The sequence below is a fragment of the Phoca vitulina genome, unplaced genomic scaffold (assembly GCF_004348235.1).
Source record: "Phoca vitulina isolate PV1807 unplaced genomic scaffold, GSC_HSeal_1.0 scaffold22, whole genome shotgun sequence".
Classification (NCBI taxonomy): Eukaryota; Metazoa; Chordata; class Mammalia; order Carnivora; family Phocidae; genus Phoca; species Phoca vitulina.
The window spans coordinates 1424912-1449391 of record NW_022589725.1 but is presented as its reverse complement, the minus strand read 5'-3'; the positions used below and the strand labels follow the sequence as shown (position 1 = coordinate 1449391).

Genomic DNA, 24480 nt, shown 5'->3' with positions numbered 1-24480 from the left:
GCGTCATGAATGTGTACGAGTGCATGCTTGCATGGGACATTGGAAGCGTATCAGCGGACACACACGCACACGCATGTAAGAGAACACACCTATGGAAGGTACGTGTATGCTTTGTGTACCAATGTGAGTGCACCCGTGAGAGCTGGCCTGCAGCCCCCGTGGAGTGCGCGGGCGCGTGAGCACACGTGCAGAGCTGCAGATGTGCTCTGTGTGCACGGCCGTGAGCAGGCATGGGTCCGCACTGTGCACCCGGGTGGGAGCACGTCTGAGGGTCCACACGTGCAGACACCCACGTGCTCGTGCGCCCATGTGCACACACTGAAGCGTAAACCCTCTGCCCTCAGAGTGAGGGCTGACAGGGTTACATTTTCCAAAGGCTCCGCGGCCAGGGACAGAGCTGGCCCCGAGAGCACTTGCTGGCAGGAGGTAAGTGGAGCCGCTGATTCGTGACCCGGGGGTGGGCCATGCTGACGGCTGGCTGACGGATGCGGGCGCTTAGCTGGCCCCTATGACAGCAGCTGGCTCTCTCGGCTGCCTGAATCAGGAGGTGGGAGGTTAGTTCTTGACCTGGGTGCTCGGCGCCGGCCTCCCCCTTCCCCGGCGCGTGCCCACAGCCACATGCAGACACACGCACAGCGGTACACGCCGGAGACGCGGACCTGGGCGTGCACGGCAGCCCCACCGCCACCTTGCTCCCCAGCTTGGCCATCTGTCTGCCGTGCCTCCCCTCTCCCCAGCCGCTCCTCTCCCCACACCCCCTCCACCCCAAACTCTGCTCAGAACCTGAGTCGTCCTGGTCCCGTGTGAACTCGTGGGGTGTGTGTGTGCAATGGCCCACCCTTACAATCTCCGTGCCCTCGAGCAAGCCTCTCCTCGTCTGTGAGCCCTGGATCCCTCATCTGTAAAATAGGGAGAATCGTGTACCTGCTTAAAATTGAACAATGCAACTTATGTAAAGAGCTAAACAGAGTAAACATAGAGTCCACCCTCCATGGGTTTTACCCGTGCTGGTGATGATTACATGCAGGGCTTAGAACAGCGCCTGGCATGCAGCAAGGGCTAGGGAAGTGTGCAGTCACCGTTACCATCGGCGTTGTCGCTGTCATTAATACCCCCTGCTCTCAAATTCCTGGCCCATTATAGGCCAATTCTTGCTCATGACCCTGAATCCTCCTTTATCCCGTGATGATGACGGTGACAGAGACAATGACAGTAAAGGGGAATTCTTTTCATTTTCCCGGAGGCTTTGAAAAGAGGGCAGACATGGTAAATGGAAGGCTCATTGCTTTCTGAGCGCCTTGATAGAGTTGGGTGTGGCCAATTAGAGCCCGGAGCTGGGAGAGTCTGGGGAGGCCGTGCTCTCTGCTCGGCACAGGGAGAGGATTTGGAGCTCCTGGGGGAATTTGGTGGGAACGAAAGAGACAGATGGCCAAAGGCTGTGTACTCCACTACAAGACCCTTCTCTGTGACCCCAGACCCTCAGAACAGTTGCCCACAAAATGCTTGCCATCCTTGGCGTTCGTGGACACCTGGTGGAGCCCAGTACGGGGGCTGGACTCACTGAATTTCGCTCTTGGGCTGGCTCAGGGCCCTGTGGGGACACAGGAGTTGGAAGCAGAGGGGACTGAGGGAGCATGGCCTTTCCCTCCACGGCCCACTCCAGAACGAGAAGAAATCGTGAGGAGGCTGAGGACTCGCACAGGTCGGACAACGCAGCAGTGAGCGGAGAACGAGCTCTCCGGGGCACAGACGGCAACATCAGATGCGCCCGGGCCACGTGTCCGGCGCTTCCTGTGCGCCCCCCACCGTGTGTGCTGCTGATGTGGGAGGGGCCGAGCGCCAGAGCACCTCGGTGAAATCCTGGCATCTCTCTTTATCAGCTATTTGATCTCAGGCAAGGGACTCAACCTTTTTGTGCCTCAGTTCCTCACCCATAAAATGAGGGTACTTATTGGGTGGTTGTGGGATTAGATGAGTTAGTTCACGTGATATGCTTGCAGCAGTGCCTGGCACATGGGAGATGCTCCGGAAGTATCAGGTATCAGTGGTCATTACTGCATTTGATCCTCACGAGCACCTTATGGAGTAGATGTTCTGAGTATGTGCACTTTATGGATAAGAAAACAGAAGCACAGAGAAGGTAAATAACATGTCCAAAGTCACACAGCTGGTAAATGGTATAGAGCCAGAGGCTCAGAAGGTGAATCTAGATGAATAATATTCTTTATTTCTGGCAGGATCTTAACTCTGTGTGACCTTGGGAAAGTCACTCCCCATGTGAGCGATTTGGAAGATGTTCAAGGATGCTTGTGACTCCACGTTTGTACGTCCCTCTGGACAGGTAAACTGACTGTACCCTCCTTCTCTGCAGGGGCAGAATCTGTCAAGGCAACCGGCATATGTGGAAAGAACAGAGACTTGGAATTAGGGGTCCTGTGTTGTCCCAGCTCTGTCCTAGACCAGCTGGGTGACCTTGAGCCAGTCACTTTACTCCTCTGGATCTGTTTCCCCTCTACAATGGAGAGAGCAAAAACCAATCTGAGAAATGTCACTGGGATTCTGTATGTGACAGCTGAGCACATGCAATGAGAGAGGGGACCACATGTCTCCCCAAGGGTCCCCGAGTTACCATGCCCACTTGTAGAAGCGATAGATACAGGAACATGGACCAAGCGTCCTACACGGGATGAGGGTCCTAATGTCACCCCATTTGGGACTACCTTGCTCGGCCCATATACCTGCCATCAGGATACGTGCTCAAGTGCAGCAAAGCATCCAGTTCCTTGGCTTGGCCTTCGAGTTCTTTCTCCACCTGCCTCCAACCAGCCTTCCCTGCCTCACATCTCACCATTGCTCCACCCAGTGATCCAGCCCCTGGGACCACACACGGTCCCTAAAGCCACCACAGGCTTCTGGCCTCTCCCCTCCCCCTGCCTTTGCAGATGCTTTTCTCTCTGCATGGAATGCTCTTGCTTGCTTGGTCATCTCATACATCTCATTCTTCAAGATGCAGCTGGAGTCACCTCCTCTGGGAAGCCCTCCATAAATTATTCAATCTTTCTTCAGTGTTTTCAGGACCTTGTTCTGTTAGTTCTGCTACAACTCTTATCAAGTGCATTATTATTGGCTGCTTCTGCCCATCACGCCCAGCCCTCTGGGGCCTTGAGTTGCTGGAAGGCAGGAAGTACTTCCGACCTGTGTTAACGTTGGGTGCGTTACTACCTTCTGGGCTTCAGTTTCCTCACCTGTGAAGTGGGGCTGACAGTATCTAATTTAGATGAAATAATACAGGTAAGGCACTCGGGCATAATGACCATCTCTGGATCTGTCACAGTGGACCTTGGCAAATGTGGAGGGAATCAATGAATGATCCCTGGGAGAGTAAAAATAAATAAGTAAATAAATAAAAATAAAGCTAATGAGCATCCATTAAGCATTTTCAATGCGTCAGGAAGGCACTGGGATCAGAGCTTAACATGCATTATCTCCTTGAAGCCTCTTAACAACCCTTTAAGGGAGGGAGTATCATTAGCCCCATTTTACAGATGAGTAAACTGAGGCTTCAGCAGTTGAGGACCTTGATGAAGGCTGCCCAGCTAGCAGGAGCGGGAATTCACAGCTGATCAATGCGGAATGAATGACTCACTTAGGGGTGGGCTGGGAGGACAACTGATTTATATCTTGTCATCAAAGGGTTTTAGAGCTGGAGGCTCTTGAAGACAACTTAACCCTGAAGTTCTTAACTTGGGGAGGATCCATGGACGGGGAGACTGATGGGCTCCCAGACCAAACAGATAAGGTCCCCATCATGCCCAGTGGCTTCCGGCCCCTCCATCTGCTGCCAACCCTCCCACGTCACCCCAGTCCCAGAGCTGCCCAGCTTGTCCTCTCTTGGCACCCCTGCCAGGGGTCCTCTCCCAGTCCCCCCTGAGACTCCAGAAGTCTCCACAGTCACTGGGAATGTCCCTATCTCCTACTCTGGGCAGGAACAGAGCTGACAATTGGGGCCATTTCCTTCTCCGTTGGAGATGTTGGGAGAAGGGGAGAGCGACTGGGTGAGGGAGAGAGCCCGGCCGGCGGGCTTCTGATAATGACAAAAATAACCATAGTATCAAAGGCTAACATTTATTGAACACCTACTATGTGCCAGGCTCTGTCCTAACCACATGACACATGACTGCTTTTTGTCCTCACAACTCTTCGAGGTAGGTTCTGTTATGAGCCTCATGTGACACACGAGGGAAGTGAGGCCCAGAGAAGTGAGGTAACTTGCCCAAGGCCAGGCAGCTGGGAAGTCAGTACCAGAGGCTCCACTGTTCTGGCTAGGTGTCCTTGGACGGGCCACAGCCACTTCTCTGGATGGCCTTCTCCATCTGCTGCCTGCAGGGCCCCACCTCATGGTTTCCGTGACGACTAAGATGGTCTCTGTACAGTGTCCCAGCACACAGTAGGCGCTTAGTAAATGAACAGCCTTCCTTCTCTCTTAACTCCGATGGGGGAGACCTGGGAGGGGGGGACACCTCAGCAGCACCCTCCCTCCAGAGTTCTTCCCCCAGCCGGGAGTGGGTAACCCGCCCCTTCACACAGCAACGCCGCGCCATCTCCCCCTCTATCCCAAGAGCCACGCAGTGCCCGGTCCCATTGCAGTTTTAATGACGTTGCTGGTAATTCCAGCACGTCTGGGCGAAAGCTGCACCACGCATCACCCCACCCCGGGGCAGGGCGTGGGGAGGTGCGTCGGGGAGTCCATCCCCCTACAAGTCCCCCTCCTGTCCGGCTGCCCTCGGAGGGTGGGAGGGCTGGGGAAGGGGGTGAGCCGGGGAAATGCTTCGTCCTGGGGCCCCGTCGGGCCCTGGGTGGGCCGGGAGGCGCGCCCCGACGGCAGGGCGAGGAGGGGGGTGGCGGGTGGTAGGCTAGGAGGCCTGGGCCTCGTCGTCCGCGCGGTGGCCCGCGTAGAGCGCGGCCAGGGGCCGGAAGCGCGGGCCCCAGCCGCTGAGATAAGCGAAGTCCTGCTCGGAGCCCGAAGAACCGCTGTGCAGCGAGCTGAGCGAGGCGGCCGGCGAGTCCGCGCCCTCGAAGGCGTAGGTCTGGAAGGCGTCGTAGGGCGGCACTGACAGGTCCCCGTCCGCCAGCGCCACCTTGCGGCTGATGAAGTCCCTGAACACCGAGAAGTCCGGCTCGGGGCTCGGTGGCCCCTGCGGGAGCGAGTGGCGCTCTGAGGGCAGGCGGGCCTGCGGGGGGCTGCCCGCGCCCCCGCTCCCGCTCGGGCCCCCGCCGCCGCCGCCCCCGTCGCCGCCCTTGAGCTCGCCGCCGAAGTCGTAAAGGCTCCGCAGCGCCGACATGTCGTAGGCCTCGGTGTCCTGCTCGCCGCCGCCCTCGTCGTTGTATTTGATGACGTTGTCCCGCATGTCCTCGTCCTCGTCGGAGCTCAGGTGGCTCTTGTGGTGGCGCCTGAGGGTGAGGATCAGCAGCACCAGCACTGTGTGGGAGACAGAAGGGGCAAGTGAGGGCCGAGGCCTGCCTAGGACATTCCGGGGACCCCTACCCCCCACCCCTCACACACAGCAATGCTGGCCCAGCCTAACCGCTGGTGCAAATTTCCTAGATTTCTGTGCAAAAAGACGTTTCCTACGGTCAGAACTGCACTGGCTAGATGGGTAGATAGTGAGCTACCCATCTTGGGAGGTGTGCAAATCGAGGCTAGACCACTGGGCTGCGGTGGCAGTACTGACGGCAGTGTTAAGAGATTTCATGGGTGTTGGGGGCCGGACCCAACCTCTGATGTCTCCATCCTCAACTCTATGAAGAGATACAACTTGAGAGGTCTCTAGGCTCTGGGGGGTGCAAAGGGGGCAGTTGAGGGGCAGATGGGGCTGGGGGAATGAAAGATGTCTTGAACCTGACTTCTCTTTTACCCTCGCTCTCCTCTGTCTCTTCCAGAAGTCCTGAGCACCTTCTTAGCCCTTTGGGTCTCAGGTCAAGATGTCCTCTGCAGGAGGCACCCCCCCAAGAGCTCCAGGTCAGGTTCAGTGCCTTCACCTCCAAACTCCCCTGGTGAGGAGTTTCTCCCTCTGTCACACGGGTTCTCAGAGCACAGCTGCTGGACTACCAGCAGCGGCATCTCCTGGGAACTTGCTAGAAATGTGACATCTCGGATCCTGTCCTAGATCTACTGGCAGTCTGTCTTGATGAAGCCTCCAGGTGATGCCCAGGCAGCTCAGGTTTGTGAACCACAGCTTCCCCCACCCCAAACACACACTCTAAACTCCCCCTCGGGGCCCCAGGAAGTGTTCCCCTAGCTCGGTGCCTGGCAGGCAGTAAGCCCTTGAAGGGTGCTTGTTGAGTGAATGACTGACTGAAGAAGTGGATGGAGACGTGGTGAGTGTAAGGATGAAGAATGAGAGCACCGCTCCTTCTTTGCTTTCTGCGCTTGACTTCCAGGACTCCACATTCTCTCCTCCTCCCGCCTCGCTGATCACTCATTCTCCACCTTCTAAACAGGCTTCTCCTCGCCTGTCTGACCCCTTAACATCAGCCGTCCCTGGATTTGGTCCTTGGGCCTTATCCACACCCCTCTGTGGGTGCTATCCTGCAGTCCATTTCGAGGCTGACCATGCCCACATCTCAGCCTTCAGCTTGGACTTACTTCTCCCCTGAAATCTAGATCGTCCTTCCAGTTTCCTCAACAAGTCCTCTGGGCTGACCAAGTCCTCACACTGAACACGTCTAACCTTGAAATAATCTTCCCCCTTCCCTGCCCTCAGTCTCCCCCATCTCCGTGATGGCAACCCTAACTTTCCTGTTACTCAGGGCTTTGTGGGTTTTTTTATTCGTGGATGGATCCCAGTGCCTGCAATAGTTTAGCACATGGGGTTGTGGGGGGGACTCGCTGGATGGATAAATAAGGAGCTGATGAACCATTGAGAGAATTAAATGGGTAGGTGAGTGGGTGGATGGAGAGACACACGCTGGGTACCATGCCAGGCACTGGATTCTTCTTGTTGCTCCTAACATCTGCAACCGGGCCAGCGGCCAGAGCCAGCTGCTAGGGCCATGGGGCCAGGTTCCAGCCCATGACCTAACAAGGTGGCACATGACAGGGAGGGGGGGTGGGGCCCGGGAACAGGTCCGGAGGGAGGGAAGGTGTCAGGAGAGAAGTGGGATAGATGGATGGACAGCTTTCGGAGCGGAGGCTGGGAGCTGCAGAGGGGGATGCCCGAGAGAGCAGATGGTGGGGAGTGCGGGCGGCGGGCAACAGATGTGCCAGGCCTGATCAGCGATTCCGCCCGTCACCTTTAGAACACTGATGTGCACTTTCTTCGTTTGTGGGCAATTAGGCAGAAATTTGTTTGCACTGCCTCGGAAAATGAAACCGCTGTAAAGTGCACCCTCTGGAAAAAGGGTTTCTGAGCCATGGGCTGGGGAGGGGAGAGAAGAGGGGCCCGGGCCTCGCAGCTAGGAGGAGACCGCCCAGGGCCTCTGCAGGGACCCAAGGAGTTGCGGCTTGGCCACTGGCAGGTTCTCGGTGGGCTGGGCAGTGGCCACCACGCCAGTGGCAGGGGGCAGGCGGCTGACATCTCCCAGGGAACTGAGCAGAGCTGGTATCTGCAATCTGGACCACTCTTGGGTTCCCCGAGCTCTGGCTGGTCGCTAAAGTCCAGCAGCCAGAGCGGAGGTGAGGCCTTTCTGCTGCGACGGGGTTGGGGGGGGGTGGATTTATGGCCCCTGGAATCCAGCTTAGCTCCTAGAACTTGACCTCTTCACTGGCGACACTTTGTGGGTTCCATTGGCTGCTGATGGGGTTGCTACCAGAGTAGATTTTGCCTCCCCAAATGTCTTAAGATTTTGCCCCAGCTGCCCCCGGGGTTTTGCCCCAGCTGAGATTCATAGCAGGTGGCGTAGTTAAAGGGAACACAAGGTGAGGAGGCCTGATTTCAAGTTGGAAGACTATGTACCCTTACGTAAGCCACTTAACCCCTGCGAGCCTCACTTTCCTCCTCGGAAAAATGGGGATGAAACACCTGGCTACATGGTTGTGAGGAACACAAGAGCCTTTTTTCACTAGAAGGACTTTACCAAAAGTCCTACATGGAGCATAAAAAAGGACGGTGGACATGAGAGATTTTTTTAATAATATGCTTGTTTTTAAAAACGTAGAGGGTGGTCAACATGCAAGGAGTCTCAGGTGGGGCTGACATTTTCTGCAATTGGTGGTGGGGCTGCTCGGTTCTTAGAAGACTTGTCATGGGACCCACACGCTAGAGCTCGGACATCACTTGGGCCGCCCTTCCTGGTGGGAGAGGGAAGCTGAGGCCCCCGCGGGGGTTCCCGGGAAGGACATCCAGGGCCCCAGGGTGAAGGCCAGCAGGGCGGGGGCGTGGCTCTGGCCGGACTCACCGACCAGGATGAGGACGCAGACCAGGAGCGCGATGAGGGCGCCGGGGCTCAGGGAAGTGGCCATGACGAAGGCTGTGGTGTTGCAGGACTGGATGGTCCCCGAGCTGTCACAGCCGCAAATGCGGATGGTGAGCGTGCCCGTGCTGCTCAGCGTGGGCGGCCCGCTGTCCACCACCAGGATGGGCAGGAAGAACACGTCCTGCTCCTGCCGGTTGAAGCCCAGGTGCTGTGTGTGCACCGCGGCCGTATTGTCTGCTCCAGAAAGAGGGAGTGGTGTGTGAGGCGGCTCGGCCTCCCCTGTCCCGGCCACCTCCTGGTGCCCCCTCGGGATTTGCCTCCCTCCGCCCCGAGCTCTTGCCTCCTGGGTGACCCACGGATCTGCTCCCCGATCTCCGCAGCTTCTGCCCCCAGCTGCCTGACGATCCTGCTCCCAGCCGTGTAGCCCACAGTTCTGTCCTTAGCTGTCACAAGATGCTATTCCCAGCAGTCTCAAGATTCTGTTTTCAGCTATTCCAAGGTTTTGTCCCCAGCTGTGCCAAGGTCCTGTCCCCAGTTTTTCCAAGATTCTGTCCCCAGCTGGGCCAAGGTCCTGTCCCCGGCTATGTTAATTTTTTTCCCTCATTCATCTCAATGGCCTTCTTTTGTTCTACCCCAGCTACCCGATGCACCCTGACTCTGGGGTCCTGGGGTCCTTGGGTTGTGGCTTACTGGGCCCCAAACAAGTCCTGGGTCACGGAGAAGACTGGGAATGTCTTCTCTCGCATCTGGCTTTGGCTGAGGGAGCTTTCTGTCGGGAGTCTAAGAGGCTGAGCCTGCAGGGCTGGGGGCATGGCCTCTGGGGCCTGATGAGGGGACCCGCGTGCACCAAGGTCTCCTTTCTACATGTGCGACCAGAGAGGACAGTGAACTAACACAAGTCATACTCATGACACCACTTCAGCCAGCTGCTGGGAATGCTAGGCAGGACTCAGGTGGCTCTCTGGTCTCAGAGCATGGGCTTTGGTGACAGGTGGTGCCCACTTTCCCCTGCCCTTCCTGCCTCTCCCACCCTCTCCTGTATGGGTCAGGCCACCCCTGAGCCTCCATCATTTTGATGCCAGTGTGGAGGCTCATACTCTGAGCCGGGCTGGCTGCTACCCCCACCCTTCACAGCCAGCTCCACACAAGGGGGCCCTGCCTTCCTGCGGGGGGCGTCCAGTCTCCCCTCCTGAGTCCTTCTCCTGCCCTCACAGCCTTCCGGCTAGTCTCTCTGCCCTCAGACTTCAGCAGTCTGGGTCCCTTCCCCAGCTCTGTGGCCCCTGTCAACCCAGTTCAGTTCCGGGCCTCCCCCAATCGTGGACACAATGCAGGAGAAAAGAGCTGACTTGTGACCTTGAGCACGTCTGTGACGCGAACTAGAGGTCCAGCTCAAACAAGATTGGTCATGGGTTGAAGCTCATGTGATGGTATCATGAGGTTTTGTGATATTATTCTATCTACTTTTACACACATTTGAAAATCTCCATTAAAATGTTAAAAAAAAAAAAATCATGCCGAGTCGAACATTTACTCGCTCGGGAGCTCACTTAGCTTCTCTGGACCTCAGTTTTCTCATCTGTAACTGAGGAAAATAGTAGCACATTGGTGAGGATTATGGTGAAATTCATGCCTAACCCTTAGAATGGGTCCCAGCCCCTGGAAATTCTCCACAGATGCCGGCGGTTCTTTCGGTCGCGCCCCATCCCCATGTCCCCTGCGCCGCACCCCAGGCCTGCTCTCCGTGTAGGCTGCCCTGCCTCTCCTCACCACATTCCCGCTAGCGGGAACACCGTCCCCACCTTCCTGCTGGGCAAATTCCTCATCTGTCACGCTCCAGCTAAATGTCACCTCCTTCCTGTGGCCTCCGTTCTCGGCTTCCCCCTCCCCGCTCTGACTACGCAGGAGCCACACACATTTCTGCTACAGTGCTTATCACATGGCGTTAGGTTAGCGTGTGCCCGTCTCTGCCCTGGCACCGAGCCAGACTCGAAGAATGACACTTGAATGAACTGCAACTTTTGGGGTAACTGGTGGTCCCAGGTCAGCTCCTCAAGCTCTGGCTTCAGCTGCTTGTCAAAGGGTAAATCAACCCCGGCTGTGAAAATATCTGCCTTCCCAAGGGGAAGAAAGGAGACTCAAGAGCAAGATGAGGAAAAGGGAATGATGTGGGACTCCTCTGCTCTGACTACAAGCTCTCTAGGCATCAAGGACTGTGTGGATGCTTTAAATATATAGTAATATTTAATTGTCCCAACCATCAAGAGTTGTGACATTATTTCCATTTTATATGTGTGGAAGTTGAGGTTCAGAGAGAAGTGACTTGTCTGAATTTATCCAGTGAATTGGTGACATAGCTATTTTTCCCATCCACCCATCAAATCATCCATCTATCCATCCCTCAACCATCCATCCATCCATCCATCCATCCATCCATCCATCTATCCATCCCTCATCCATCCTTCCATCCATCCATCCATCCATCCATCCTCCAACCACTGTTCCATGCAACCATCCATCCCTCATCCACCCATCCATCCTCCATCCATCCATCCATCTATCCATCCATCCATCTATCCTCTGTCCATCCATCCACCCATATCCATCCATCCATCCTCCACCCAGCCATCCAATAAATCTTTATTGAGTAACTACTATGTCCTAGGCACCATCCTAGTCGCAGGGAGAAAACAGTGGGGAGCTAAACCAACCATATTCCTGGGTGTGAGCTTATATTCTAATGTGAGGGACAAATATTAATTGAATAAACCCACAATTTAGTCTACAATTACAAACCATGGTGAGTGCTAAGAAGGAAAAGTACAGGAAGAGCACCTAACAGAGGACCTGACTTAGTCTGAGAGAGGTCAGGGAGATCTTCTTGGAAGAAGTGGTATTATTGCCTAGTACTGAATGATGAGTTCAAGGAGAGGGGACAGCCGATGCAAAGGCCTCGAGGTTGGAAGAAGCATAATATGCTCAAGGAACTAAAGCAGTCCTTTGTGACTGGAGGGAGGAAGGTGATGGCTCGAGTGAGTCAAGGTCAAACTGGGGGCAGGGTGGGGCAGGGGCTCATCATGGAAAGTCTTAGAGGCCATAGTAAGGAATTGGGGTTATTTTCTTAAAAGCAATGGGAAGCCATTGATTGGTGGGTTTTAAGCCAAAAGAGACCGAGCACGACAAATCATCCATTCACACCCTCTGGATGTCAGGATTATCTTAGCCCCTGAGGCTAGAGCATGAACAAGACAGACGTGGCCCCTGCCCTTGCTGAGCCTCCATTCTATGCAAGGGCGTTTCTAATCTAGAGCACAAGAGTGGATGTGGAAGATGAGTTAGGAAGATACTGTGTGTTTTAGGTGTGAGAGGATAGTGGGAGTAGAGGCACAGAGAAGTAGACAGATTTGAAAAATGAGTGGCTGGCTCTGGCTCAGCCTCAAATTCCCAAGCAAGAACAGAGGAGTGGAGAGGAGATGTTTGTTTCTCAGAGTTGCCGCCTTTGGCCATGGAGGCATATGTTCTCAGAGCTCTGGTCCGTGCCACTCCTCCACCCGACAAAAGGGGATCCCTGGGCATCATCCCTGAACCTCCCAAGCAGCCCTCCGGGGCAGCGGCTGGCTTCACCTGGGGAAGCCGCTGGTCACCCCAGCCCCTTTCCCCACCCTTCCAGGCAGGAACTGCGCCCAAGCATTGTATCCATCCATCTGGCCTGACATACATCAGTGTCAATCCCTGGCTGCAAAAGCAATATTTATAAATCACGTTTCCAAACTGGCTACAAATGTGTACAAAGAAACAGATGGGTTGGGGTAGCTGTTTGTCACCCAGGATATTTATATGGTGAGGAGGAGGGGGCTTGGCAGGCCGTGGGAAGGGGCTAGGGGCCTGGCGGAGGAGCCCTTCCACGGCTGTGCTGAGCTTAACACATGGCTGCCACCCTCGCTCCTGGAGCTCCTTCCAGGGGGTCACGCGGGATGGGAGCTCCTGGTGGCTCCCCGTCAAAGAGAGGCAGTTGGGACAGAACTTCAGGCCCCTTGGGTTGGAAAGACTTGTGAACTTGGCGAGGTCAAGCCAGGGCTATTTGTATCTCCTGGGGCCAACTCAGGATACCACTGGAATAATGCGTGGGCAAGGTACTACCATTTGTTAAAATATTGAAATGCTTCCAAAAAGGTTTAAATAGCTCTGACTCTATGAGCCCCAAGTCCTTCCCTGCTGCCTCAGCCTTCCCCCCATGCCCACCCCCAACTTTGACACAATCAAGCCACTAAGGGGGTAAAGCCTGGCACAGTGGGGGCTCCAGGGTCCTGTTCCAGGTTATTTATGGTCAGTGTCCCTTTCGGTTGGTCATCTGAACTGCACTGGTTGTGAAATATTTTTAATATTACTCTTGGAAATACAGAAGGTCTGGCTTCAGAGGCCACTGAGGTCCTTCCTTTTGGAGGGAAGGGTTGTAAGGGTCTTGGGGGTGATCCCAGACCTGTTCCAGGGTCAGAAAGAACCAACATGACCTGATCTCCTAGTCCTGGTATCCACTCATTCCACCCACGCAGGCCTCCTATTCCTTGAACATCCTGGGCCTGCTCTCACCTCAGGGCCTTTGCACTTGCTGTTCCCTCCACCTGGATCATTCTTGGTCCAGTTATCAGCATGGCTCACTCCCTAATTTCCTTTAGAGTCATACTCACTATTGATTCCTTCAGAGATGGCTTCCCAGGCCCCCTTATTTAAAATAGCTCCTACTCTTACTCTGCTTTATTTTCCCCTGTTTTGTTTAACACATTTTATGGAACACCCACTATGTGCCAGGCCCTGCTCTAGGCACTCGGGGCCCAGCACTGAACAAAATCAAGTCTAGACTCTTGTCGAGATTGCATTATCTACCCTCCAGCCACTTAGCATCCCCAACATATTATTCACTTGTTTAATTTCTACCTCCCCTCACCAGGATGTCACCTCCACGAGGGCAGGGATTTTGTCTTGTTTGCCACTGTATTTCAGGGCTTAGAACAGTGCCTGATACAGAAGCAGTGTTTCAGTAAATAATTGCTGAATGCAGGAAATGATGTGTTCCAGGTACTAACAATATACCTTCATCTTGGGGGGCCACCTAGCCATCTCAGGGGGCAGGCCCTTTCAGCCCCATTTTACAGATGACACAATGGAGGCTTAGGAAGTGCAGACCTTGCTAGGGTTGTACAGAGAGCCCCCAGCTGAGCCTGGCCTGGGACCCAGGGCCCTCACTCCCAGTCCACTGACGCCCTCCACCCACCCCCAGCCCCCACCCCCAGTTCAGTGCTCGAAGGCTCAGACTTCGGCTTCTTGAGGAACTTGCTGGGGCACATCTCACAGTGGGATCAGCTCAGGCTGGGCAGGGCAGTCACTTTCAAGGTGGCGAGCGAGCGAAAGCAGGAAGCACGCTGGATCTGAGACAGGGGTGGGTTGGAATCCCAGCCTGCCGCTGACTCCCCGTATGGCCCTGGGTGGGTCCCTTTCCTCCAAGAGTCTCCGTTTTATCATGGGTAAAATAGGGGGAGGGGTAAGGAAATCACCCCCCAGGGTGGCCGTGAGGATGCAAAGAGAAACAGGAGTGGGATACAGCGCTTTTTAAACTGAAGGGTGGGAGTGTGTGCACGTGACTTATTTCAATCTTCAGTTAGACCAGGGGGCTCTTTCCATCCAGGACTCTGGCCCACCCACTCCTCATCTGTTCCCTCTCTGTATCTTTCCATTCTCTTCTCTTGGGGTGCCCCCTCTCCACTCCGCCCACCCGCCCCCGGCTTGTTCTTCAGGGTTTAGCCAGTGGGCTGGGGAACAGCTCTAGCTTGACCCAGATTTTCTGTGTGATCTTGGACCCAACACTGGCCCTCTGGGTGCCTCAGTCTCTCCACCGGTAATACGGGAAGGGGAGGGGAGGCTAGGCCCCTCCCTTGTGCATCCTAGGATTTGGTGGTTCAGAGGTAACTCACCTTGGATGTCAAGCAGGGAGAAGTGAGGGTTGCTGGGAGCTTCGGGCACCAGGCGGAAATAGAAGCGGTGCCCACCCTGAGGCTCATCTCTGTCCACCACGCTGATGGTCTGGATCAGCTGAAGGGGGAGGATGGGGCAGGGAGCTGATGTGAGGCCTAGTCCACACTGGACCTGGGTAGAGGGTGTCCCAGCCAGTCCCAAGAACCCCCAGTCCCCAGCCCCTCCACGTACCTGTCCTGGCTTTGCGTCTTCACACACGGCTGCCTCGTAGGGAGTGGCCAGCTCTGGGGGATTGTCGTTCACATCCAGGATTCGGATTCTTAGGGATGCCCGGGAGAGCTGGGCATGATTGTCTGCAGCGAGAGCACAGGAGCGGGGTGAGCGGCATCAAGTGTGAGACCTAGACAACCCCCCATCTGCCATGAGGACAAGGCGAGGCAGTGGGGTCACACTGAGAGATCTGTGGGTTGACCAGGCAGGGAACAGGATCAGGACTGAGGACAACGGGCATGAAGGGGTCACCACCATCACTGCTGTCACTGTCACCACCACCGTCCCTGCATGACCACCACCGCCTCCACCGCCATAACCCCCAGTGCCACCTGGCACCATCGTCAACCCCATCCCCACCACTGCTACTTTCGCCATCACCATCACCAGTCCTGTTTCCACTGCCCTCATTAGCATTGTCCTTGTACCAACATGACCACCAGTACCACTATCACCAATCTCACCACTCTCGCAGTCACCAACCTGCTGGCTTCGCCATTAGACCATTGCCATCAGAATGATGGTGTCCCCACTGCCCCCTCCAAGGCACCACCCTCCTCATCTCTGTTATCACAAACACCAAGGCCATCCCTATCAGCGCCCTTACCACCACGGCCAGCAGCACCCACGCGATCACTCTCTCTACCACAAACACCATTACCAGCCCCGCCCTTACTACCATTACCCCCCCAGAAACACCCACGTCACCATCACATAGCTAGCCCCACTCCCACCTCGGGCAACACGATCATCACCACTGCCGTCAACCAGCATCCCATTCTCGACATCCCATCACCATCAAGGGCACAGAACGCACCCGGAGCATCCACATCCATTATTTCAGGTATCCATGTGGAAATCCTGTGCTTGGGTCAATTTCTAGCCCCACATTGCAGAAGAGAAACAAAGCATGAGAAACTTTAAAGAACTGGTCAGTTGACAACGGGGCTCTCAAACCTCTGCTCTTTTAAGACCTGATCCTAAGAGGGCAAGACAAGTCCACTGGATGTAGGTCTTGGCCAGGGTCTTCAGCAAAACCATGACACCCCCACCTGTGAAGTCTTTGAGGTCAAGGTCCCTGCTGTATTAACCCCCGGGTTCCAGCACTGTGGGGTACAGCACAGAGTAAGTTCTAATACATTTGTTGAACGAATGAATGAAGCCTGGAAGAACATGGACGGAAAGAGGCTTGAGTTCCAGGCATGGCTCTGTCCTTGACCCAGTGTTTGGTCCTCCCTCCCTGATATCCCTTTCCACATCTGGAAAATGAACAGAGCACGGTGATTAAGAGTAAAGTCTCCAAGGCAAGTTGTTCTGATCTCAACTCTGCCACTTAGTAGCTGTGTGGTCTATGCCAGGTTACTTGGCCTCTCGGTGCCTCTGTTTTCTCACCAGCAACATGGAGCTACTAGTAATGGGTTGGTTAAGAGGAAAGATTGAGTTCCTATCTGCAGAGCATTTTTAAACTGTGTATATAACACATAGCAAGTGCTATCTAAGGATTTGTTAAATAAACAGACATCCTTAAGGGTCCTTTCAGCAATGACATCAAGTGATTGAAGGATACCTTGTCCCAGCCTGGCCTGTCTGAGCAGCACCTTGAATGTTGGCTTTTTCTGCCCCTTGTCCCCTGGACCTCTTGGGTGCTCATTGGTGCCCTGCTCTCAGCTATCTTAGTCATGAGTTCGTTACCGACAAGTTCTATCCACCAGCGACCTCAAGGACTGGGAGAGGAAGCCACCCCCTTCTAAGCAGGGTGGTTAGGCGTCTAACCTGGCGGGCAGGGAGCTCTTTTGGGGGCAGCCTGGAAGCTTCCAAGCAGCCAGGAACCCCATGAGTTCTGGGGGGAGTGGGGCTGCCTCTTTCTCTGATCAGGGCCGCCGTGGCCCGCAGCTGCTTGTGTGTTGATAAGGAGAAATGGGATCCGGAGGCAGGTGGAGCCACCTCCTAGGGTCAGGGAAAGGAGGGGGATGAGTCCTTAATTAACGCAGACCCCAGCCCCTCTCTGGAGCTCCCCTTAGCCAGGGGCACTTTATCTTCTCAGCTCACCCAGATCTGCAGCTTCAGTGATTAGAGGGGGCTTTTCTGGGGGGGCGAGAGATCGGAGTCGTGACTGGGAATGCCGGGCAAGCCGTTATTTTTAAGAGTCTGTTGCTGAAGAACTTAAACAGACAGAAGGAGGGTGCGTTTGGGAGCAGGGGAGGTGGGGAGAGTGAGGCCCGCTGCCAGGACCAGGCACCTCTCTCCCCGCTGAGGCAGAGGGAGGGGGCGCAGGGGCCTATGCGCCATGCAGAAGGGCGACCCCAGAGCAGGGCCAGCTCCTCTGAGGGGGACACGCTGCAGGGGGCCGGGTCCACTGCTGGAGAGACCCCCACTATTGAGCCATTCCTTTACAATCTGTTGGGCCTCTTGTGGCTGCTTTTTTTTTTTTCTAGCTTTATTGAGATAGGATTGACAACGTGGTATAAGGTGTGCAATGTATTGATTTTATACGCGTATATATTGTGGGATGTTTCCCACAATCAGGTTAGTTAACACATCCTTCACCTCACATAATTACCTTTTCGTTGTTGTCCTGCTCCTCTTTTATTTTTTTCGAGGGGGGTGGGGCCAAGGGAGAGAGAGACTCTGAAGCAGGCTCCTCGCCCAGTGCAGAGTCCGACGTGGGGCTCGATCTCATGACCCTGAGATCATGAACTGAGCTGAAACCAAGAGTCAGACGCTTCACCGACTGAGCCACCCAGGCACCCCTCTTACCTCCTTTTTAAAAATGCTACAGGTCACCTCTTGGGAAAGCCCTGAACCCTTTGGCATGGCTGTGGATCCCGGGTCTCAGAGGCGGGGCAGCCGAGCGGGCAGGGAAGGTGTGTGCCTCTATGTTGCCTAGTTACCACCTGCAGAACTGATCCCAGGGACCCCTGGATTTGGGGCCGGCCTGCAATCCGCAGAGCCTGTGTGCCCATGACATCGCTGTGGCCTCCAGCCTGGCTGCACATTAGAATCGCCTGGGAAGGCTTTGAAACACACTGATGCCCAAGGCGTGGTCCCTGAGGTTTTTTAATGGCTGTAGGAATCTAATATGTGGCGGGGGGTTGCCAACCACCGGCAGGTGGGGGAGTCCAACCTGTTATCTTACTTCTGGTGGACTTCCTTTAAACCCCTCCTGATCACAGTTAGCCGCATTTGTGATCACTGCTAATGATTAATTCATAAGTTTACCATCTTAAATGTTTCTGGGATAAAACAAAGACTCCATCAATTAATTAATCTTCACCCTGCGCAGGACTTTCCAATCGATAACAAATTTTCTTATCTATGACCTCATTTGATCCTCAAACAACCTGTAAAGGAGGTCTTGTTAAACCCATTTTGTAGATGAGAAAACTGAGGCCTAGAGAGGGCCAGGACCTTGCCCAGAGCCACAAGGGAGTCAGCGCAGAGCTGGGTTGGGTCCTGGGTCTCCTGCCTCTACGACCAGTGCTTGGTCTAGATCCGAGGCCAGTAGGCCCTCCTGCTGCCTGGGTATCTGTCCATCTAGCACCAACTACTGCTCGGACCCAGGTCCAAGCGGCCCTTCCCCGACGCCCAGCAGCAGGTGCCCTCTCCCAGGGCTGGGTCCCTCATGGGTCCCAACCCCCCTCTTGGCATCTCAGTTCAGCTGACTGACATGCAAATTAGTTTAATTATTTCTTCTTCTAAAATAAATTATATTTTGCAGTAGCTGCAATATGTTGTGTCAGGCAAAATTGCATTCAATATTTTTAAACTAATTGATGCAGCCTTGAGGAAGGCTGATTGACAGCCCAGAGCTGAGCAGGCCTGCAGCCTTAACCGGTTCCTAGATGAAAATTAATGTGCTTCGGCCTGGGGCTCCCTCTCTGAGCTACCTTGCTAGGAAACCAGGAAGGTGGCAGGTGAAACCCTGGGGGTCTGGGGGCCGAGGAGGTGGGCTGTTCAGTGGGCGCCTGGACCGGGGGCAGGAGCACTGCTGTGCAATGTGGGCAGGTCTCCTACCTTCTCTGGGCCTCGGAGACCCCGATGTATAACGAACGGGCAGGGGATCGGACTGAGCCGTTTGGAGCTGAGGCTGCTGGGTTTTGCTGACGATTATGAATTGAGCGCCTCCTTTGTGCCAAGGACATAACAGTGAGCAAGACCTATACGGTCTCTCGGTCTCGAGGCAGGGACAGACAGTACTCCAGACTCTGATAAGAGCTAAGAGATAAAAGTTCAAGAGCACGGTGGGTGCAGGGATGTTTTCCCTGGAGTAAGTGACCTTTAGGCTGAGATCCAGCTAGGAAGGAATCAGGTGAAGGGGATGGGAGGGAAAGAGTGCCCCCAGGGAATGGGGACAGCCTATGCAAACACCCGGGAGGAGAAGAGGAGGCTGTAGATAATGAGACTCTGGATCCCTTCCAAGGAAGACCCCAGCCCCTGGCAGGTACTCACCTGGTATCTCAACCAAACTAGGCTTGGAGGGCTGGGGGCCACTGGGAAGGGAAGAGGAAATGGGAGCTGGCCTGGTGGCTCTGTTAAGGGCACTGCTAGGAACGTGCTCCTTCCCAGAAAGACATCAGCAAACACATGCGAGGCATGCACTGTGGGCCAGGCTCTGTGTTGCCCCCTTTCCTCCTGTCAACGATTGTGGGAGGTGGAGACTAGTATTATTGACATTTTACTGAGGAGGAAACCCATTCAGAGAGGTAAGGAACTTGCCCAAGGTCTCGTAGGGAACAACTAATCAATCTGGGACTTGAACCTGGGTCTGGTTCCAGAGGGGAAGTTTCTAATCATCAGATGGTACTGCCTTTCTTGCCATCTTTAGCCGTCAGAGTCCCACTTGCCTCAACGTCCTAAACGTCCTAACAAATGTCTCTGCCTCCTCCTGGAAGCTCTCCCTGACTGCCTCAGTCCCGGGCCATCAGAATATTAGCCCAAGTCCTACATGCCCACATGCCCACATGCACGTGATCTTCCAGCTATCTCCCTGGCCTTATCCCTCACCCCTCTCTTGAGCTCTGCTCCAAGTTTGCTCCGTTCTCACCTTCAGATCTTTGCTCAGATGCCTTCTCAGAGAGCCTCCCCTGATGACCTTCTTTAAATGTGTCCCTTGCCATCCCACCAGACACCCCCTTCCCTGCTTTCTCTCCATAACACTTACCCCATACCCGCTATGTCTTTACTTACTTAACTTGCTCATCACTTGTCTCCCCCATGAGAAAGTAAGCAGAATTTCTATTTTGTTTACTGCTATGTGCGTGGCGCATAGTAGGTGCTTAAGAAAGATTGTCGAATGAATGGATTTCATTGCCTGTGGCATCCCTGACTATGCTGGGATACTGGGGAGCCCACAGGCAGAGACCAATACCTCCTCGGGTGGACTAATTCTGTGGGGGGTGCACCCCCTCCAGGGTCCCTCCATCTGGGCAAGAGTCAAGCTATGTGATGCTGTTCCTGCCTCTCTCCTTGGACTAAGGTTTTCTCATCAGTAAAACAAATGGAGAGAGAGAGAGAGAAGCCCAGAGAGAAGGAGGCAAGGGAGGTTACCAGAGTGGGAGTGAGAAGTGGGGGGAGGAAGGAGGGACTGGTGGGGAAAGGAGAGGGGGAAGGAACAGGAGTGGGGGGGAGGGAGAGAGCTTGGGGGGCAGCTCGAAGGCACCTCCTTCCCACTCACTTGCAGTGGAGGGTGGGCAGCAGAGCGGACCCTCTTCTTCAGTCCCCCCAGCTCCTCCCCTTCCCGAGAGAATTAAATTGCATCCAAACACCAGGCTCTGATTAGAGCTGGCCCGCTGGGCAGGAAGATTTATCATCCCAATACCCGCCGGCCAAGACAAGTTGGGTGAGCAAGTGGGGGTGCTCCAGGGGAGGGGTGTCAGGGCTGCCAGAAGTGGACTCCTTGCACCCCCTGCCCTGTCCTCACTCACCTTTAGTGGGAGCAGGAGGTTTGGGCACCCTTCTCTGTCTCTCTCAGGGCTTTGATTATCTCTTTGGCTTCCCAGGGGAGACTGGAGGCTTCGACTTTGTTGGGTTGGGGGGCATTGTGTAGTCCTCCAAAGGGTAAAGGAGGACTTCGGGGTGAATCAGGGACTCTGGAATGGGGGGGTGGGAGAAAGTTTTCCTTCCTAGGGCTGAGCTGGTCCTGATGTTCTGGGCTGTCCTCTGGAGACCCCATGGACATGACAAAATCTTTATTCCGGTCTGCCTCTGTTAGGTACTCAGGGGGCACAGGATTCCGGGAGTTACCCAGTCTAAGAGGAGCCCAGGCCTGATTTACACACCTCTGGTGATGGGGAGCTCAGTGCCTCTTGAAGCAGCCCCTTCCATGCAGGACTGTGCCAAGCCTCTTCCCCAGATGGCACCACACTCAGCTTCCCTGCCCGTCCTAGCCCTGCCCTGACACCCCCAGCTCCTGTCTAAGCCTGAGGCTTCACCACAGCCTCCCATGTGCCCTCCTGCTCCAGGCCAGCCCCCTCCTGTTCACCCATGAGCCCGAGTGAACACTGGGCCCGCACATCTGACCATGTCACTCTGCTGCTCCAAGACCTGCCTTGGTTCCCTGCTGTCTCCAGCAGATGTCTGGCTCCTCAGAGGACATCGAAGGCCCTTCCTGTAGAGAACCAGTGAGCGTCTGCATGCTCACCTCACCTCGCCTGCTCCAGCCGTCCCCCACCCCAGCCTCTGCCCCCGCCCCAGTCTCCCCGTTCTCAGAATGGCCAGTGGACGGCTGAGCTTCTGAGTCTTTCTGCCTCGAGCACCCAAATTCCCTTTCCTCAGCCTTTGAGACCCAATTCAGATGTCCCCTCCTTTGGGAAAGATTTTTGGCCTCCTTCCCCTCTGGGTGGGCAAGTCCTTCCCTGCTCCTCCTGAGTGCCCACTGCCCCCTTCCGCTCTGTGTTGTCACTGGCTGTCAATGTGTCTCTCCCCCGCCTACCTGTGAGCTCCGAGGTCAGTGGCCAAGCCTTGTTTACCACCAGATCCCAGCACCCAGACCGGGATGGGCGGTGAGGAGAGGCCCTCTGGAAACACTAGCTGGGGGTAGACATGTGGGGAGCAGGGGGTGTCCTCGTGGCAACTGAGCACTCTGCGTCTCATCCCACTGCAAGCTCTCACCCCCATCCCTCTTGTCCTCCTAAGGAGCATTGGACTGGGAGTCATAAGGCCTCACTGCTGGACTTGGGCCAGTTGCTTCCCTTCCTTGGGCTTAGTCTCCCCAGCAGCGAAGTGAGGGTGGGGGTGGGGGCTGGAGTCCATCATCTCTGACATTCCTTCTTCCCTCAGATTCTTTTCTCTGGCTATGAATCACAAGTACCGTGTGTCAGGAACCATGCTAGTCATTTTACATACACAGATTCTAACGTCCATGACATGAGATGCTTTATATACAACATTCAGTATGATGTCTGGCACATCGTAAGCTTCAAACAAACAGAAGCTGCTATTATTGTAAAGATATCGTAAATTATAATCTTTGGGGTGTCTGGGTGGCTCAGTCGGTTAAGCGTCTGCTTTCAGCTCAGGTCATGATCCCAGGGCCCTGGGATCAGGCCCCATGTCGGGCTCCCTACTCAGCGGAGAGTCTGCTTCTCCCTCTCCCTCTGTTCGTGCTTGCTCTCTCTCGCTCGCTCTCTCTTTCTCAAATAAATAAATAAAAATCTTAAAAAAAATTATTATCTTTACAGCCATCTAACACAGTGCCATTTTACAGATGAGAAAAGTAAGGCAATGAAAGGGGGAGTGACCCATCCAAGCGCAGACAGCTGGGAACGGTGCAACTGACCCCAGTTTTCGCGTGTCACGCCACCCTGCTTTCCTCACTCGGTGGGCCAGCCCCTTTATCCGTTCGTTCAGTAAATATTTACACACGCCTACTAAGTGCCAGGCCTGGTATAAATAGCGCAGATGCAGACAAGACCCTGCCCCTCGTGGAAGGTACAGCTTCCTGGGGAGAAGAGATTAACCAAATACTCACACAAATACATATATAAATCATGACGAGCGCTCCGTGGTTTGCAGGAAAAACCAGGGTGCTGTAAGACGTACTTGGCCTGGGGTGACCCAGATGGGGAAGCTTCTCGCTAATCTGGTTAACTCTTTGCTATTCCTGGTGGCTAGAGACCTGCCCCCTCCCCCACTCCAGACCAGCTTAGGGCCAGACGACCCTGGAGGAGGGGGGCCGGATGCAGCCCCTGGAACCCCCACCCCAGCACTGGCCTTCCAAGTCCGCACCCCCAACTCTTTGAAGACTCCCTTTACAACTGCCCTTTCCACCGAAGGATTCAGACACAAATTGTACTTTAAATTCAATATCGGTCATTAATATTTCATGATTACAAAACGTTAAAGATAATGTCAGTGGAAGGAGCGTTTGCATGGGCAGAATGGATGACTCAGAAGTTCGGGGAGAGGAGAGCCGGCATACTAAGTGGCTGGGGAGTCTTTGAGGTAATCCAGTATGACAGCGGCGGCGGCTCCCGACCCAGTGCAGCCTTCTCCAAGGTGCTCGCCAAGCTCCACCACTGTGTATAAATATTTCCCTTCTGATTCTTGTCACCTCGGGTTTGTTACGCCCGGAGCAGGCGGGGCCACCGTGACCCCACCAGCATCCTCTGTTTCTGAGGAAGCCAAATGGATGCTTCAGCAGGAGGCCACGGGCAGGCAGACCCCCTGGCATTGCACTTGGGGCTCGGGCTGGCTGCTAGGAAGCAGGAGGTCTGGGGGTGGAGCCCTGACCCTGTGTGGATTTGCTCCATGACCTTGGAACCATCGCTGTTCTGCCCTGAGCCTTTATTTCCTCTTCTGTAAAGTGGGGATAATAATTTTGCCCTTGTCTTGCAGAGATGGCAAGAAGCTGGAGTCGGTGGATTATTTGTGACACTCCTGGATTCGTGCCTGGCACCAAAAAAACATGACTTGAGGGGCATCTGGGTAAGAGCCGGGCTTTGGAGTCAGACAGGCTGGGGCTGGGAATTTGGACAAATGACTTCACCTCTCATCCATATGTTGGGGATAAGGGCAGAACCGACACCTCTTAGGTGGGAAGATTCAACGAGCGAGCGCACTACTGTAAAATGCCTCGCACAGAGTCGGTGCTTGTAGTCAAGTGCACAGAGTCAAGATCGATAGATACCACTAATTGAGCACTTATTAAGTACTAGGCAAGTTCTCTCCATGCATGATCCTATTGAATCCCCCCATTAGCTCTGTGAAGCTGGAGCCATTCGTTTTCTCATTGATTAATACCTGGTGAGGGTTGGGCAGGGGTTGTTGATTGCAGCTCAGCGGGGAGGGTCTCTAGCCCAGTGATCAGTCTCCTTCCAGAGCCTCATCTTCCCCATGGTCGGTTGCTAGGCACTGGGGGGTGGGTGGGTGGGGGGGCTCAGATTGCAGAGAGTACCCGGGAAAGGGAGCTCACGTGGCCTTGCTGCGGAGGGAACTAGGCAGACTTGCTCCAAATCCCAGCTCTGCCACCGCACATCCTTGGGCAAGTTTCCTCTCCGAGCCTCGATCTTCCCATCAGTAAAGTGGGTGCTGATCGGTTACTGATCATGATTCAATAGAAGTCCACACTAGAAAGCCTCTAGCCCAGAATATGGATGAGGTAAACACTGTAAAATGTTTGTGGGAGAGTCCCCTCCACATTCTTTCTTCTGTGAAATGGCAGCATTATAGACTTTGTATACCACTCTAGCTGCTCTCTGCAAAGAGACCCACTGGGCCAGAAGCACAATGCTTAACCCGAGTGGGACGTCAGGCAGGGTGCCGAGCCGGACGTGTGGGGGGAGATGTATCTGCGGGCAGGGAGAGGGGGCTCTCTGCCCAGCAGCCAGG

General features: G+C 54.7%; 1 protein-coding gene across 1 annotated transcript in view; it reads right to left on the bottom strand.

The window, feature by feature from the left end:
• Positions 1–3743: 3743 nt before the first annotated feature.
• The window catches only part of CDH22 (cadherin 22), a 67657-nt gene continuing 46920 nt past the window's right edge, over positions 3744–24480 (bottom strand). The window contains exons 8-11 of the mRNA XM_032419607.1: positions 14614–14735; positions 14382–14499; positions 8398–8649; positions 3744–5479 (exon numbers count right to left, since the gene is read on the bottom strand). Of these exons, the coding sequence (XP_032275498.1) occupies positions 4914–5479; positions 8398–8649; positions 14382–14499; positions 14614–14735 (1058 nt within the window). The 3' untranslated portion in view covers positions 3744–4913. The remainder of the gene's footprint in view (positions 5480–8397; positions 8650–14381; positions 14500–14613; positions 14736–24480) is intronic.